The 13,011-nt window shown below is 28.7% G+C and overlaps 1 protein-coding gene across 1 annotated transcript; it reads right to left on the reverse strand.

Moving 5' to 3' along the window:
* Positions 1 to 1,243: 1,243 nt before the first annotated feature.
* Positions 1,244 to 12,770, reverse strand: Rpp14a (Ribonuclease P/MRP subunit p14 a). Its single transcript, XM_067273051.1, has 5 exons — positions 12,623 to 12,770; positions 9,852 to 9,939; positions 8,814 to 8,890; positions 6,481 to 6,559; positions 1,244 to 1,363 (listed from the first exon to the last, which is right to left on the reverse strand). The coding sequence occupies exons 1-5, from the start codon at positions 12,685 to 12,687 to the stop codon at positions 1,325 to 1,327; spliced, it is 348 nt and encodes a 115-aa protein (XP_067129152.1). The 5' UTR covers positions 12,688 to 12,770; the 3' UTR covers positions 1,244 to 1,324.
* Positions 12,771 to 13,011: the final 241 nt, after the last annotated feature.

The following is a 13,011-nucleotide window of genomic DNA, read 5'->3' on the forward strand; positions in this document are numbered from 1 at the left end:
ATTATAAATAAGCGAAGTCTTTTTGATAATAAAAATTTAATAAAACGAGAATATTCGATGTGAATTTAATTTATATTGGGTAATAATCCGACGATTCTAGTTTAATTTGCCCGGCTGTTGAGTGCATGACAAGGAAAGTAGTGGAATCGTGTCATATTTGACCAGCGGAGGTTTTTGCAAATCTCCACGTTTTGAGATCCCCTGAACCCAAAAAAGTAAAAAAATGGGGAGGGGAAATTCTGTCTGTGTGTTAGTGTTTCCACCTTTACAAATCGCTGACCCGGACGGCTGGTCAGGTTTGTTCGAACAGAAGTTCCTGACGCATGCACAATGTCATTTTACAATGCGAAAAATAACGTGCATGCTGGTTCTAAATCAGTTACAGTTAGGGACTTGCGTAGGAGTAACATACAAGAAAAAGAAAAAAAAAAAGGTCAAAAGGCGAGAGGCAGGTTGTGCGTCACACGTCAGCATAAACAGAGTAACATGGCGGAATGGCAGATGAGTTTCAGTGAGTGTGAGGTCTTTCGTTATTCAAATGGTGTAAATTTATAACAATATTTGCAAGAACTTTGTTTCATCGTAATTTCACAATTTCTACGAAATTCCCGGACTGTCCTGGTGAAAACCGGACGGGTGGTAACACTACTGTGTGTATACGTTAGCGTCTATTTTGCTTAATATCACAAGATGGGGTAACAATGAAGAAACGAAATTTGGCATGGTAGCTTGTGTAGAAGGGACCTCGATGCTAATAAATTTTGGTGGTTAAAGGTAGAGGGGTTGGTGAGATAGAGGGATATCATGTGTCAAATCCCGAGAGAGGTCGAACTTAATGATTTTACTCGATATTAGCATTTACAATTTTTTTTTTCTTTATAAAACTCATCACTGTCTTCAAAATTAAGCTTTTTGCCAATTTATAATAATATAAAAAGTTTTTTTATAATATAACCTCATAACAGATGGCGCCATATACGAATTTAGAATGATTAATAATATAAATATTTTTAAAATGAAATTTCATAACATCCGGGAAAGAAAGCAACTTGTTGTTAGATTTTCTTCTTCTTCTTTTTTTTTTTGTAAATTTCGTAACGCCATTAAGATAACTAAATCCAACTGCACTGAAATATAGGTAATCAATAACATGCTATTCATCATTAGTTGGATGCCATGAACCCCAACCTGCCTTCAAATGGGGACACATCCAATCCTACCAAATGAACACACTTATTCTTAATATGTATATTTTATTTAATAACATTTGTACAATTAAAATATAGTATTCATTTTAAATGGTGATGATGCAAAAAAGTTAAATTTAAGTATTTTTACTTAAAGATGTTAAATCTGGAGTCACCTGCAACAATATAAATTATTAAAATTTAGTTTAATTAGCAAAGGTTCTTATACTCTTAATTGACTATTTTATAAATTAGAGTTTTGCTCTAGTTGAATGATATAAATGCAAAAGATGCAAATCATTGTTATTAAAATTAATATAAACATTTTTACTTTCAAATTTAGAAATAAAATATATATAATGGGAAGTAGAAAGTGAAATTGGCACTCTGTTCTCAGCAAGTTCTTTGTTTCAGTGATGTTTTGTCTGTTTTATCACAGTTGTGAAGTTAATGATTATCATAATAAAATTTTAGTGCAATCTTATGAAAAAGTTATTCTTGACAGTTCATTATAGCAAATTTGCTACTTTGTCTATTTGCATTGTTGTTCTTATATAGTAATATTTTAACATAAGATGTGTGATATCATTCTAACATTTTCATTGTTGTCTATTGCATATTCAAGAAAATTCAGTTAATAACAATTCTTAATAGAAAATACTAAACAAACTTAGAGTGATTTACAATTATACCCTTTACAAACTTTATTAAATATTTGTTAGTAAGGAGCTTGTCAAAATTATGGTTTATTGATAAATAGGTGTTTTAGCAGAATTTTTAATGTGATCTGAGGAAGTTAGTTAGAATTTTATACATAACAAATAATGGAACAAATAACATTTTCTGATATTTAAATCATTTTCAGGATTGTATTAGATTCAAATACAGTAATAACTGTGTATATTAGATATTTACTTTTAAATAAATACTTTTAAAATATTTTAATTATTTTTAATATGTCCTTTTAATGTCAGAGTCAGTAAAGCCAGAATTCCAGTAATTGTAGTCATGTTATATTTTGATTATTGTTATCAATACAGGCAAGTCCCAAAATGTTACAATAAATGAACTCTATTGTATACAGTGATACCTTGGTTTTTGTTGGTAATCCGTCCGAAAACAATTGATGAAATCTGAGGCAATTATTTCCATATGATTCAATGTAAATCCAATTAATTTGTTCTAGACACTCCAAAATACATACCAAAAATACATTTTATAGAGAACAAGTAAAACGACAAGGCCGTATTTGGGACAAGACTATGTCACGGAGACTCACTACTAACTGAGATCACTTTGATGCTCACGGCGGGTTTCGTTCTCATTCTCCAATCATCTTTGGTATTGCTGGTTTTGAGCGCAATCATTCAAACTTCACCTGCCATAGCCACGACCACGAGGTCTTCCATGATGCATTTTCATTGAAATTAACCTATCGAATGTTGAAATTTCTCTCCGTTATGTGACGCCCCAAGTTGAATTTTTGTCAATGCAAAAATTTCCCAGTTTTTGAAAAAAATAATGGTGGCTATTGTATCGTTCGCAATTATTTTTTTATTTTGCACAAACGAAATATATATATATTAATAAATGTAAAAAGAAAAACTAATTATATTTCGGAAGTTTGTTTTAATATAAAATTATAATGACACACCATCTAGTTTCAAAAAGTTCCGATGATGAAACGAGATATCTCCTGGTCAATCGGTCAAGGTTATCACGTGGTGACCAGAAATATGTGGGGAATAACACGAACAGGTAAATGGGTTTTTTTCAAAGATTCGTTTGTCAAAATTTGATTTAGCAACATTCGCTTTTCGAACTTCCCAACGCACGAGTTTGTCAAAATTCAATTTTGCAATATTTGTATTTCCAACTTACCAATGAGCAACACATGTGCAAATCTCGCACTACTATCTGTTTGTAGAGAATGTCACCATTTTGTATTTTATTGTATTTCAGTTCTCAGTCCCCTGACTACCCTGACAAGTCTGGTTTTTTTATGTGTGCATGATTTGGGCACCTTGTACTCTGTGCCAAATTTCAACTCCTGACATGTTCTCCTTCATACCTCTAAGCTGATAAGACAGCAGGACATACGATTTTACAAACAAGACATAGTCTTGTCAATAAATACAGTGTTTAATACTAAAAGTATTAACACTGTACTTATACTAAAAACAATACAAAATTAATATAAAATGAATATAAAAGTGCCGATTTCAGCAATCCTAATGTCGCTCCTTTGTTATCATGTCCTTGTTTCAATGATTTCCTTCAACTTTGATCGTGTTCCTGGCCTTCTTCTTCGAAGGGCTGCTGGCTCTGGAAACTTTCTTTGGTTCTATGATGGAGCAAAAAGGAAAGGAAAGCAATGGAATTGTTTGGCTAGAGGCACAGGGTAATAATGCTCACACAATGAGAAACAATGCCACACTGAATAGGAAAATGCATGGATCACCCTTTGTTTTCGCAAAATTAGCAGCAAAGTCATGTGGGCCCGCCAACAAAATCCGAGACAAATTTTTCGCAGACAAAATCGATGAAAGCTGAAACTGGTGATAACTGAAGTCAACGAAAACCAAGGTATTACTGTATATATTTTTTTTTAGCGATGAATGAAATATTGGTATTCAACAAATATTATATGTGTATATACATACATACATACATATACACAATATATAAAATATTATATATATAATATTTTTAAACATTTGATCTTTGTTGAATACCAATGTTTCATTCATCACTTAAAAAAATATATACAATAGAGTTCATTTATTGTAACATTTTGGGACGTGCCTGTATTGATAACAATAATCAAAATATAACATGACTACAATTACTGGAATTCTGGCTTTACTGACTCTGACATTAAAAGGACTTATTAAAACAATTAAAAACATATACAATGAATATTTATTTATTAGAATTATTATTATTAATTAATAGTAGAAATATCTCTCGTATAACACAGTAAGTACACTCCAAAAAAGTGCCGTGTTATGTTAATCCATGCTATATGAAACAAAGGACTAATGTAAAACATGGGGTTAGGTTACAAAAGTTTACAAAAGTATACTATTCTTTTTCATTACTAAGAGAAATATGTTTATTAAAGCAATCAATACTTAACTAACAATCACAATTAAAAGTACTGTATTATGCATTAGTATTAATTTTAGTTAAACAAGGGTGTTTTCTTTTTACAAAGTATCATCATCATCTCAACTTTTTTTGATCTTGATCAGAAATATCAGCAATGTTTTCATTTCTTTTTATTTCTATCATAGAAATTTTTTACATATGACAAAATAAAAATATGTTATTAATTGAAAATTTCTTTTAGCAGGTTGTGTTTGTTCAACCAAAGACCAAGTGATTATTTTTCCAGAATTTGTGTTCAAATACTGAATTGTTTGAGTTGGGTACAGTTTGAGTGCCAAGATATTGCTGTATTTTGTTTGTCATTTTTATGAATGATTACTTACCTACAGTTAAAAAATGGTTAATAACACATACCTATAAATGTTTAAACAAACTTTACTAAATACAAAGATTAATCTATAAAATCAAAATACAGTGACAGTCTTTCAGGTTCATTTACAGCACTATCAATAATAACAGCAATATCTGGTTTAGCTAAATTAGAAGCTAAGAAAGAAAGCTAAAATAAGATGCTAAGACAAGGAAGAAGAAAAATTGTATAATCAATTCTCATTAAAGAAAACCAGGTGAAAGGCACAAAACAACATTGAATATCTCAATAATCTAAAATCCATGGACAAATACAAGACAACATGCATGCTTGCTTAAATAAAAAAAATTATTGAATGACTGTTTGTACATAAAAACTGTGCATTTTGTACAGGGATATCTCCAACTTTTGAACTGTATTAGAGCGAAACTATTTTGTAGGAATGACATGTTGTAAGAGGGATACCTGTATATATATATATACAGGTATATATATGTATGTATATATATATATATTTTGGAAAAAACTGCCTCTAATATATATATATATATATATATATAATAAAATGAATTTATTATGAAAAGTTAGGTACAAACATGGTTACTTTTTGACATAATCATCATAAAGATTGAGACATTTGTCATATCTGTGGACAAGCTTTTCCATCCCCTCTTCATAGAATGTTGCTGCCAGTCAATTGAGATGGTTTTAACGTTTTGAAGATCGTCATTAGTCTCAAACCTCTGCCCTCCTAGCCATGTTTTCAGTTCAGGAAAGAGATGGAAGTCTTCACACATTAAAAATCCCTGCATATAGTCCTGATTTGGCACCGAGCAACTTCCACCTCTTAACAGAAAAAGTGAAGTGGCTAGGAGGGCAGAGGTTTGAGACTAATGATGGTCTTTAAAACAATGTTAGGACTCATCTCAAGTGATTGGCAGCAACATTCTATGAAGAGGGGATGGAAAAGCTCGTCCACAGATATGACAAATGCCTCAATCTTCATGGTAATTATGTCGAAAAGTAACCATATTTGTACCTAACTTTTCATAATAAATGCATTTTATTATTTATTCTGTAGGCCGTTTATATATATATATATATATATATATAACTTTTTTTCACAATATTAATTTTTGGTATTTGTTTTTGTTTTAACAATAAATTATTTATATTTAAACAGAAAAATGCTGAAAGATTTTTTTTAGGAGCCAGAAGTTGTTTATATGATTAACATTTTCAGGTTGCAATCATTCTTATCATCTTCAAATCACTTTATTCTTCCCAAAACAACTTTCCCAAGCATATGATCAAGGAATAAATTATTCCTGACCCCTAGAAACTCTTCCAATATTTTTCTGAAACAACATAAATTGAAGGATTTGAGTTAATAAGTTTGTAGAATATGAGTCAACTTAGAAGTAAATAAGCATTGAAATGATACTAGTGTAAAAATAATGTAACAATATGAAACAAAGCTTTTTAAAACTAGTTTTATAGAAAAAACATCTTATAATTTTTTGAGGAGTATATAGTTTGCACATGCTAATAAACTAAACATAAATACCGTATTTTATGGACTATAAGACGCTACAGACTATAAGACGCATTTTAATTTTTAAGCAATTTAAAAAAAAAAAATACCTATAAGACGCTACGGACTATAAGATGCACCTGAATTTTGGAGGCAATTTTTCGAAGAAAAAAGTGCGTCTTATAGTCCATAAAATACAGTAAATAAGGATATCATTGTAAGTTTTTAAATTTCAAGCATTACATTTAAAAATTGAAAAATATATAACTATTTATTACCTTATTTATCCTGAAGCAACAATTGACATTTTCATATGACGAAAATATAGTTAATGCAATACGGACTTTTTCAACTTTCCTTTAAAATAAATTATATGAATAAATATAATAAAACAAAATTAATATTTAATAATTAAACTTTTTTAAAAACATTGTAATAAGATTGTGAAATATGTTAACCAACTTTAAGAATTAACAGACTATTTACACTATACATACTGCAGTCATAAAAAAATCTGAAAATTTTTCAACTAAAATTAAAGAAAATAATTAAAAATTTCATTCATTTTAATATTAAATAGTACAGAGAAGTCATATTCTATCAATATCATCTATTACTATGCTTTGTTTTAAATAATTAAATTTTGCCATCTGTGACAATTCTGAATTAGCTATAAAGATATTTCATGGGAAGGCCCAATTCTAATATATGTTCAATCAAACATTTTGAAGAGCAACATTCTCATCCACATACAAATGTGCCCATCTGCTTCAAGGGCCAGCCAAAAAGAAAATAATCTAATCCTAGCTAGCTAAGGTTAGGTACTCCATCAAATTAAACTTGGTCTTATAGTTACAAATCCATGCTGCTGACTTCTCTATATAAATTTTAATAAACTTTTACAAGTAATAGCATACAAGCTTAACATCTATTAAAACTACAGTATGTTTATAACAATAATCTATAACTTGTAAACAAAATTAGAACAAGATATCAATTAAATTCACACCAAAAGACCATATTCTAAATATTACTAAGAAGTGAAAAGGTGCTTTACTGTGAATTTGTTAACTGTAATCTGATTGACTTTTCGTATAGGTCAGATTATTAAGCAGGATTCTCTTAGCGATGACTTTGATGTTTGTGCAACAGTTAACTCTTCCGAAACTGCATAACCTATTTAAATCATTTTTTGCATACAAATAGAATCCATCTCAGTCTAGGCATTTTAAAATTTGACCTGTGACTGGAGATATACAAAGTCAAAATTCACAATCTTAAGTCTATGGGCAAAGTTGGTGCCAAAGCATGTGCTCATTAAACTTCAATCAATCTTTTTAATTACATTGAAATAAACTGATTTTGCAGGTTTTCCTTCTTTTTTTTAAATTTATAATAGATAAATTATCTGAAACTTTGTTGATTTATATTTTGTAATATATTTAAACATCCCTAGAAACTTTCTAAATTAAAATTTAGTCTAAATTCTTCCAGAAAGTAGGTTAACTTTAAATTGATATGTTACCCCAGGATACTCCTTTATTTCTAGTAGTAGATTTTTAATGCAAAAATTACATTTTATTGAATTTTGTTTTCATTTCTTTGATTTTTTTTAACCAGCACATGTGATTAGAAATAGTGAAATAGAATTAAGACAAAAATGAAATCTGCAAAAAAGAAAAAGTCAACAGCATTTAATCACCATCCTGTTATCAAACTCTGTCCAATTCTTCATCAATGTACAAATACCATAAACTCTTTTATAGATTGGAGTTTCCATACATAACACACTTGTATTTTACCTTGTTTAACTCTTTTACAAAAATATTACATATATGTATGTACATAGTATGCACCAGGTTTATAAAAATAAACTGTATAAATACATGGGAATTGCAATAGAGAACTAGAAGAGCTGTAGTTTGGCCACTACAGACCTGTAATATAACTTATTTATGCTGTATAATTATGTTAATGATATTCTTTCTTAACAGAACTTGAAAATATTGAGTACAAGTTAGAATTGTAATTTTGAAACAAACTGAATTAAATATTTTTAAAATATCAATGAAATAAAGTTAATAATTCAGTTAATAATTTCATGATTTAATTAAAATAATTAAAATTAATTTGAATTATTACTTTAAAATTATTTTATTGACCTAATTTTGAAAAGACATTATATGAATTTTGTACAAAATTATTGAAAGTAAAATAGCAAGTCCTAACTTAATTTTGTTGAAGTATATTTGTAATTTACAATTATTGCTGCTGAATTTTCTTTATAAACAGTAAATTTGATTCTTTGAGATGGAAAATAAATGCTGAAGGTTGCAAACATGATCCAATTAGAATATTAACCAAATTATATCTTGTTTACATCATTTAGCCAGTGGTAAAATTGGTTTTTTAGTTATATGTCTTTTTGCTTAACATCCCAGTTTCCAAGGACCCACTGATGACATTAAATGAGGATTTGTTATATATAAAATTCAAACTTATTTACAAATAATAAATAAAACTCCAAGAAATTATAACAATAATTTTTTTTATCAAAAATAACTTATAATTAAAAATGGTTTTTAATGAAAAAAAATATATATTTACTTACTTTCCAGGACATCGAAGAAAAGCTCTTTTATCCTTTTCTCTATATTTTAAGACATCAATGTCTATAGCTGATCCTACCTATTAAATGGAATTAAAAAACATTTTTTTTAATATTCTAACTTTATCCTAAAAATTAATTATAAATATAAATTAAAATACTATTTTATGAAAGTTTAACTTACTTCATCTATTTTAAATTTAAAGTAGATGGAGTAAGTTCTTGTCTTAAAAAATTACATTTCATGCAAATATAATTTCTTTTTTATAAACTTGTTTTATATAAAAATAAAGAAATAATGTTATGAATACAAAATACACTCAATAATCTAAATATAGTGCAATTATAAAACACATAATATAGTACTATTAAATTTTTATTATACAGTGAAATTCCATTAACCTGGCACATCCAGCATATTGTTGGGCATTATCGGCACATTGGTCTTTACCATTACATTCAACAACTTCCAATATAAGCATCGTGTAAACAGAGGAAGATTAAGTCGACATGATGATGCTAGGTAAAAGTAGTTAGCTCATGCATGATTTTTCTAAAGGCTTTTCCAAAGACATTAGTGATATGAGAAGAGAAATATTTAGGATGTTTGGAATCAATAGTTATCACAGAAACAGCTATAGTACAATATTGTTAATGTATTTTTAATTTAGAGTTCATTTGCATTTATACACAATGCACAATGCACAAAATAAAAATAATGTTCTTGTTTCAAGCCAACCAAGGGTAGGAATAGCCTGAACAAACTGAAATTGCATGTTAAATAATCATAGAAGATATGATATAGTTGTACAGTTTTACATGTGAAGATATGTAAAATTGTGTCTGGGGAATCAAAAAAACTGAAAAATTTTCATCATCTATTCAATAAACCAGCACCAAGTCAGACCCAACAATGCTGGGTTAACAGATTTTCACAGTATGTTAATTTTATAAAGTGTTAATTGATATTGCATTCTAAAAATTGTAATTATAATTATCATAATATATGATTAATGTTTATATTTAATAGACTGTTCTTACTATGCCAAACATCTGTTGCAAAGCCTGAACCACAATACATTTGAAATGATTTTCATCTATTTCATTTTCATAATTTCTATCAAATTCTCTGAAATAAAATATATTTCATAAATTAAAAATTTATTATTATTGGCAAAACTAAAAATTAAAATAGATTTTGTTTCAAACTAAGTGTATTCATTAAAAAATGGGGCTTCATTAGACAAAAATCCTTTACACTAGCTACTGAACAATTAACAAATTAATGAAGGTTTTCAATCATTTCAGGAAAAAAAAATTACAAATTATTAAGATTTTCAGACATTACTAATATATATTTAGAAACATAAAAGATTTATTTATTTGAATCTTTTTAAAAAAGAAACATTTTACAATGACTACATATAATATAGTTGTAATTTGTTTGGTCTTATTTTGCATGTTTTGAAATTATATTCCATTAAAGTATAAATTAAATTGCATGCAGTAAACAAACAACACACTGTTCACACAAATAGCAATCAATTTTATAAATGTCTTTTTAACTCAAGAAATCAAAAGACTAAAATGAATTAAATGATGTTGAAGTTACCTGTATTTTTTTATTGCCTTGCTATATAAATAAATTTTAGTTGAATTTATGAATATAATTTTTTCTTATGTTCTACATGTAAATTTTTATTACAAAAATCAGTTATCTTATTTACACTGGTGTGCAAAACTTAAACAACAATTGTTTTTTATTTTTGCCATAACTATGTAAGAAATCACATGGGGGACATGACATTCAGAATACAGAGACAGTATTTTGTACTTAAAAATGAAGAAAGCATAGTAGCACAAAAATGAATAAAATGCATATAGTATGGAATCAAACAAAAAAGGCTTAATTGAAAGAGTGGCATTGGTTCAAATGATTGTCTGACCAAGAGGGAGAACAACAAATAGATGTTCATTAGTGAGGGATATGATCTCTCTTAACTGCAATGGTTGCTTGGCACAATCTCTCCATACTCAAAATCAGATTATCAAACAGTTGTTGAGGTAAGAGTGCCTATTGCTCAATGAGCATCTGTTTCAGTTGTTGGGTGTTCTCTAGCAGATATAATCATGCCGAAAGGTGTCTCCCCAAAGCATCCCATATGTTCTATGGGATTTAAATCAGGGGAGTATGCTGGCCAATCCATTCTAGTGATATCTTCACTTTCTAGAAGCTTCTCAACAGCACGAGTCTAATGTGTCCTTATTTATCATCCATAAAAACAAAGTCTACAACAATGGCGCCTGAACATCTCATCAATGTGAAGAAGGATCATTTGCTGACAATAGCGATCTCCAGTAACAGTACTTCCATTGAAAATTTGGAACTCAGTTCGCCCATTCTTCATAATACCTCCCCAAATGAGCACACCAGGACCACCATAACGGTCTCTTTCCACGATGTTAGTGGAATAAAACCATGTCCCTACCTCTCACCATATCAACTGGCATTGAGAATCACTTGTGATACTGAAATGACTCTCATCTGTGACTTCATTGATGAGATGCTCAGTCTTTGTGTTCCTTACACCAGTCTAAAGATGCTGCCGACGCACAGCTGTCAATGGGATGCAGCATTCAGGATGGCAGGTGAATAGGCCATCTTTATGAAGGCATCTGGCCACATTTAACGGTAACACTTTTTGTCACAGTATGGCAACGAGACAAAAGTGTTACCGTTAAATGTGGCCAGACAAAAAGTGTTACCGTTAAATGTGGCCAGATGTTTATATTTATTATACTTATATTTATATACTGCACAACTAATACATAATAGCAAAATAATAGCTCGATTAATTATGGCAATAGTTTGGTTTAACTAATATATTATTGAAAAGATATTGAAATATACATGAAGATTGTATTAAAAATATTTTTGATGATTTAAAATAAGATTACATGTATTTGAACAACATCAACATTGAAAGAATTATGTCAGAAGTCTAAATCGGAATTACTAATTTACTATTCAGAATTACATAAAAGTGATAATGAATGGAAAATTTATTCCCTTTTTGAGAGAAAATATGATTATAAAATTTTAACAAATGAGAATATCATTTAATTAATAATTAAGAGTTCAAACATTTAAACTCCAAAAATAGAAAAACAAATCAAAGCAACTATGCAATATGAGCAGTGTTTCTTATCCATTAGGCACTTTAGCCACAGTGTCTACAGCCTATGAAATTAAAAATTGAGAAAATATAAGTTATGAGAATTAAAATAAAACATTAAATTTGCTCAAATCTATTTATTTAGGTAGAGTTTTCTACATTTTCTGCATGCAAGATCTTTAATAATTTCTTCAACTGGCAACTGTTCAATATTTCACTTTCTACAGAAAGTACTGTTAAATATGATAATTTTATTTGAGACAAATTAGATCTTAAATGATTTTTAATGTTGAAAAAGATCATCCTCCTTCAAAGTTTAATCCTTACACTGACATATACAGTACATTTTAACAGCAATATTCATATTAGGAAGGCAGAATAATAAATTCTGCTCCTTTTGCAGCAGGAATAATTTTAATATTTATAAAAAAATAAAAAAATTATATTTAAAAAGTTAAAAAGTGCCTAGGACCTAAAAAAAGCTTAATGCAGCTCTGAATATGAATAAAGTTGGCCATTCACATAGATGGGCTTATTATAACTAAATCAAATCATTATGTCATAAAACTTATTATATACAGTACAATATGAAATACGAATTATTAAACTAAAATCTATTACAGAAAAGATGCATACAAAAACACATCTAAATAACAAAATTCTTTGTCTTTATACGGACTAGCTTCTTCCAAAAACTCCATTATTATAGTTTAAGCTTTTAAAAATGAACATCAAATCCCAAAACCACGCTTTTTTTGAAAAGCACGTGGTTTTGTGCGCATCAAAACATACGAACACAAATTTACCAAATGTGGTTTGAAAATAGCCAAATCTTAGCCCAAGTTAGAAAATTCAAAATTACAATAATCTCAAACAAAGTTTTAAATAAAAAAAATATATATTATTTTCTACGGATAAAATGTAAATTTATATTGTAAACTCGTAATATGTTGGTCGGATGACCGAAGCAGTTAAAACATTGGGTTCCGTCCCTCAAATCCGGTCTCGCACAACGATCCGGAGAA

Source organism: Centruroides vittatus, unplaced genomic scaffold, assembly GCF_030686945.1.
Source record: "Centruroides vittatus isolate TY-2023 unplaced genomic scaffold, ASM3068694v2 contig_460, whole genome shotgun sequence".
In the NCBI taxonomy this organism is placed as follows: domain Eukaryota; kingdom Metazoa; phylum Arthropoda; class Arachnida; order Scorpiones; family Buthidae; genus Centruroides; species Centruroides vittatus.